The sequence below is a fragment of the Asparagus officinalis genome, chromosome 3, assembly GCF_001876935.1.
Source record: "Asparagus officinalis chromosome 3, Aspof.V1, whole genome shotgun sequence".
Classification (NCBI taxonomy): Eukaryota; Viridiplantae; Streptophyta; class Magnoliopsida; order Asparagales; family Asparagaceae; genus Asparagus; species Asparagus officinalis.
The window spans coordinates 100,246,242-100,252,241 of NC_033796.1; the positions used below are offsets into that span (position 1 = coordinate 100,246,242).

A 6,000-nucleotide genomic window follows, 5' to 3' on the forward strand; every position below is an offset into this window, starting at 1 on the left:
CTAGGATCATAGCCTAAAAAAGATGAAACTCCACTTGAATTTCTTCAAAGTGAGCACAACATAAGCATGATCAATGACTCCCCACAAATCGATATTTTTAGATCTAACAAATAGCTTAAATCTAAAACACCATTGAACATAGGAAAAACATTGAGTTTAGGAGTAACACTAGGATCATAGCCTAAAAAAGATGCACCATTCATATCCATGATAAACCAATTCTTAACAAGATGTTAGAAGAACAATCTTCAAAGGTAATATTTGGATGCCATATTAACATATTTTAAGATGTTAGAAATGATCACAATGTTTACCTAACTCTAGCTGAATAATTTTGTCCGCTGCATATTGATCATAGTCAATTATGTTATTCTGAGCTCCAAGTTTATCCTGAATCTACATTTTTCTTCCATAAAATCGACAAGATTAGGGAAGTGAGGGAGCATACGGAACCTAACTTGTTTAATAAGTTTTTCTAATATCCATATCCACTCTGCTAATGAACATCCGCCATAATTCTGACATCCTCCTCACTCTAGTGTTTTTCCATTAACTTGGGTCAGGCGTAGAGTCAGCCTGGAAAAAGACAAAGTTAAGAAGCTTAAAAAATGATATAAACAAAATGTGGTGGCCATGTCAACTCTATATTAGTTGTGTCAAGGTTGCTGACTTGAATAACTATAAGCAATGGAGAACCTTGTCATTGAAAAGGTAAAATTGGTGGCCAAATAGAGATGTGAGCTGTAGTGTTGTTGCTATAGGAAATCATCATATGTTTCAGTGCCAAGCCCGAAGCTGAAGATCCTAAGGAATCACATAAGCAGATCCTAGATGGCCTTTGCCGGTTATGTTAGCTGTTGCATCTTCTGTCTAAACACATTGACATCTTCTAAAAGATGCAAATTTCAGTTTTCCGAGCACATTCATGTACTTCGAAGACATGCATTTGAGTGAAATAAAAGCTGTCACATCCTTTTCCATGGATTTACATGTAAATGAGCCTCTTAAACCATCTCATGGCAAAGCTCAAAGGTTGCTTTGGAAAGCTTGCAATCTTCCTTGTTAAGGGTGTAAGATTGTGGCTGGAAGGAGATGTTTTTGGTGTGATCCACTGGCTTCTCATAAGCAAGACAGGTGGCTTTGCTAAGCAACTTCATTGGATATATATAGATGTAGTCTCTACGGCTTGAGGAATACAATGTATCACATATACCCGGAAGGGAATCTCCTGTAGATCACACAGTTAAAGAAAGATCTTTGGAACAAACTTGGAGTACTATAAGAATGATGTACTATCTGAACTAGCTACGTTCCCAAAAAGAAAACTACGAGAACTTCAGCATGTTAAGGCAGATTCATTGGGGATCCTTTCGGCTCAGTGAGAGAAAAATAGAATTTTTTTTTAAAGAACCTCTTATAGTGGCCTCCTATGCATGTGTCTATCTCCCTTCCTCCATTCCTGACCTGACTACCAACTAAGCTACTGATCTGTCAGTATTACCAAGCTACCTATCTATTTAAATACTTGATAATTAAGAAGGATTTTCACCATAGGCAAGTACTTTGCGTGTTTCATTCTATTTCAAGCACGAAATTGTTTCACATTTTCACAAAGATGCGTAGGTTTTACTTGTCATTAACATATTCTTTACAAAACCACAATGTAAAGAGGACAAGCTAAATCTCTTTGTATTAATGATTCCTGTTCTATTTCAAATTCATGATATAGGTATAAATTTTTACTTTGATATCCTTTTAATATCTTTATTATTGACTCTTGGTATCGCTTAATCTCTCAGAATACAGTTTGGACACCATCAAAGGTGATTGCTCGCCTTGGCAAGGAAATAAATGATAAAAGCTCATACTTGTACTGGGCTTATAAGGTAATTCTCTAGTGTATTAGTATTTATGTAGGAGCCTTAATAAGACTATGAAATTGTTTTACATTGTTTCTTGTCACGCTGATGCTTTCTATTTTCTAAAATAAACTTTGTGCAGAACATGAGGAACATTTTGCAAACCTTAGAAACAGCACATTAACTTTCAATTGAACAGATAAATTATTAGACCATAGATAAACATGCCTATCAGACAAATTGGTTTCTCGCAATATTTGAGATTTTTCTTGAATTCTTTTTGCTCATGTAATACGGTAATAGCTAGCATTAACGTTTCAACTTATCGGGACACACATAATGGAAGCATGCTTCTTGACAATCATCAAAATTCGAACATATGGAAGTTTTTCAACAAGCATACATCTTTAATTTGTAAACTAATAAATGTCTCCTCGGTCAGGAATTTGATGACAGGTTAGAGTGCTGACTTCAGTTGTGCTTAGCTGGCATTAAGTCGATTTTGATCGGAAAAAGATATGGATTTGATGATGAAACTTGCTTTCAGTCTGATAGAATTTTTGTTCACTCAGGACTCCATGTTTCGACTTTCGTGTCTATTAAGTAAGGATTTGTACTGGAAGTCCATATTTAATTAAAGAACGATACTGATATATGGTATTAGTTTTGTGCGATTGAGAGTTGTGCTCCCTACTGACTCTGGTTTATCCGTTGTTTCCCTTCTTCTGCAATATACTCTTCAAAAGCATTTTGCTTTACTAGTGTATGATACTTATTAGAAAGTAATGTAATATTTTTTGGTCCGTATAGTCACTCAAGGTACATATATCTCTCGATTTAATTAGTGACAAAATATTCCATAAAAATTGAAAAGTCAAAGGTATGTTCCATATATATAAAAAACACAGTAAATTTTGTAAAACACCTGTTAACTTTGACCCATTTTGAGACAACCTCCCTCAACTTTATAAATGTCTCTTAACCCTCCCAAATGGTTTCAGTTTTTGCAACTAATCCCCTGACAGCGTTACACGCAATTCAAAGGTTTTTTTGTTAGGGGTATTTTAGTCATTTGATCGCATGTGATTTTCACGTACGAAGTCAGACCTAACTTAGATTGGGGGCTATACAGAAAAACTTAGAATGGCCCAAAACTTAATATGGGCTTGTGAAATTTATCCTAAAAATATGATGTGTTAATTTTAGTATATAGGTTAGCATTATGCAACTGTATTGTTAAAAAGACGCATCTGCTTGTGAGATGTCTATACTTATATGATTATATCTATTTGCGAACACCATTCTTTACTTTAACTATTATCTATTATATTATAATATAATCAAACATGTCTTTGCTTGTGCTTTTGTAAGGTTTGTGTCCTGTATATGTCTCATACTCCTAGATGGCTACAAATGCCTAGCTGATATATGGATTGATGTACCGTATCTTCATGAAATTTGGCCTCATGTTTTCCCTTTTTAGTTTCTTTTTAATTTTTATGTGATGATAAGCTTTCTTTCTTTTCCCTCCTCAGAGGCTACATAACTCTTGCAGTTGCCATCTTTTGAAAATACCTCTTGTTTTCTTCTTTTTTGTCTACTTTGGTGCATATTTAGCAACTATAACTTTCTACAAGTGTCGAGCAGTAGAACAACTCCATACGTTTCCTGGCCTTTCTTGCTTAAAACAAACAATAGAGATACATGTTTGATGGCCGTATATCCATGTTTTTTAGTATTAGTACCAAGTCTAAATCATATGATTGACAATTATATGCTATTTTTGGTGCTAGTCATACTCTTTAACTATATATCTGAGTCATCTGACACATTGCTTTGGCAGAATGGCATTCCAGTCTATTGCCCTGCACTAACTGATGGCTCTCTAGGGGATATGCTGTACTGCCATTCAATACGCAGTCCTGGTTTGCTTATTGATATTGTGCAAGGTACAACATAACTACGTCAATTGGATTATATTTTCGTTGAAATTGTTATTTCTTGAGGAAGATCATTTCATCGTTCAGATATACGAGCCATTAATGAGGAAGCTGTTCGTGCTGGCCTTAGAAAAACTGGAATGATTATTCTGGGTGGTGGGCTACCAAAGCACCACATATATAACGCCAACATGATGCGTAATGGTGCAGATTTTGCTGTTATTATCAACACAGCTCAGGAGTTTGATGGGAGTGATTCTGGAGCACAACCTGATGAAGCAGTTTCATGGGGGAAAATAAGAGGATCTGCGAAAAGTATAAAAGTATATTTCTTGACCGAAAATCTCAGTTACACCCTCTTTTCACAATTTTTTTAATCAAGGGTTGTAGGAGCTGATTTTTGTAGAGATTAATGTGACAACTAAATCAATTAAACGGTCCTTCATAATCTTCCAATTTGTCTAGACTCTAGCCTTGAGACAAAGTTTAAAGAGGCATGCAATCACAATTGTCTTCATTTAAGCAAACTTAACAATAATCAATATGGTCTCTTATGAAATCTGAAACAACTTGCAGATATGACAACATGTAGTATCTCTGCAGCGTACTACCAGTATTACGAGGAAAACTGTGGAATATATGAGTCACAGTTAAGTCATTGTAAGCTTGACTTAAAGTATTAGTTGTTAGAAAAACAGCTAGACGAGTTCCTCGTTTAGTTTCCTCCAAAGGGTTGATTAAGTTCCTTATTTTACCTGGATATGGATTTCTTAGTTTTGATAATTAATAATGAGAAATATGATCTATTCTCTTGTACGAGCTCCTTTTATATGTTGTATTATCCAGCATCTGCTTTGGATATAGTAGCACTTTCAACAGTTTTCAGTTAACATTACTTTATGAAGTTTGTGAAATGTTTGCATACGATTTTTATTTTCGGTTGGGGCGTCATTCTTTGCATGTCTTTGTTGCTTCTTCATAAAATTTAAGTTTCTCGCATCGTGTGATCATTTTTTCATTCTCAATGAAAAGCTGACTTTTCCGGTTAGAAATTAGCGAGCTGCCTTAGATTTTGCAATGCTTCCCGGAGTTCATTTTGGACATGCACCCCAGCAATGAACTCTACTTCTAGAAACAATACCTGGAGTCTGGAAATCTCTACAACATGTAATGATCCCCTTTTGTTGTTGAATAATATATAACCCTTACTGATGACTCCTTATTCCATGAATCCAGGTACATTGTGATGCTACAATTGCTTTTCCTCTGCTGGTGGCTGCAACATTTGCACAGAGGACAAAATGACTACAAAGGGACAGTAGGTATATGAGTACATCCACAGTGACATCGAAGAGGAGTAAAATAACTGCTGAGCGTTCGTTGGTATTATATCAGCCGAATTTATTGCTGCGGTTTTGAGAGATGGAATATCAAACAGTTGGTATAACTCCACTGGAAGCATTGACAGTCTCAGATAGAAATATTATGATGTATTTATACGGCGTGATGAGGAGTTTGTGGATCGATGAAGTGTTAATTGATGATAAGCATTGCATTTTTTTTTAATTTTTGGGGGTATTATGGAGGTATTATTGTTTCCTTGGAGATCCCGAGTTATGTACAATTATTTATATATAATTCTAGAAAGAATTATGCATGTTGATAAGGTACGTACATTTTGAATGTACATGTTTACTTTTGAACTTGTTATGTAGTACATCGTCTCGTGAAACAAAACAAACTTAGGGGCTGAGTTATAAGGAAGCGCAAGTATATATTTTATATGGTACATGTTTGCTTAGTGAGGTTGATCTGGTCTAAGGCCAATTTGGCAATACATACTCCATGGAACTATCAAGTAGCAACAACATTTCTTTGCATTAATAGACATTTATCATAACTAGTAGAAACTTCAGTGCGTCATCATACAAATTGTGTATCGTCATGCAAATTGTGTGCATCTTAATGTGGGGATATATAACAGAAAATATTGAAGTGTAAATTTTGAAAACTTCAGGTCATACGCAGCTATTGTAAAAATAAGTGAAGATATATAAGTGCAAGTTGAGGAAAGCTCTGAAGCACTTACGTGCTGATTAGCCTTTGTAATTAAGACAAAATGTTAATTTACATTTTTTAAATGATGACATACATGCTTTTCAATAATATTGCATTACATCTATCTATACCATCCCATCCGA

The 6,000-nt window shown here is 35.0% G+C and overlaps 1 protein-coding gene across 1 annotated transcript; it reads left to right on the forward strand.

The window, feature by feature from the left end:
* Positions 216-5,504, forward strand: LOC109835082 (deoxyhypusine synthase-like). Its single transcript, XM_020403079.1, has 5 exons — positions 216-254; positions 1,800-1,886; positions 3,703-3,808; positions 3,887-4,122; positions 5,036-5,504. The coding sequence occupies exons 1-5, from the start codon at positions 231-233 to the stop codon at positions 5,102-5,104; spliced, it is 522 nt and encodes a 173-aa protein (XP_020258668.1). The 5' UTR covers positions 216-230; the 3' UTR covers positions 5,105-5,504.

What these genes read in the sequence shown, in the direction of transcription:
- LOC109835082 (XM_020403079.1), top strand. Translation starts at nt 231, where the DNA reads ATGTTAGAAGAACAATCTTCAAAG. An exon ending in ACTTGTACTGGGCTTATAAG is followed by an intron (nt 1,887 to 3,702) that starts GTAATTCTCTAG and finishes TTGCTTTGGCAG; the next exon opens with AATGGCATTCCAGTCTATTG. An exon ending in GCTTATTGATATTGTGCAAG is followed by an intron (nt 3,809 to 3,886) that starts GTACAACATAAC and finishes TTCATCGTTCAG; the next exon opens with ATATACGAGCCATTAATGAG.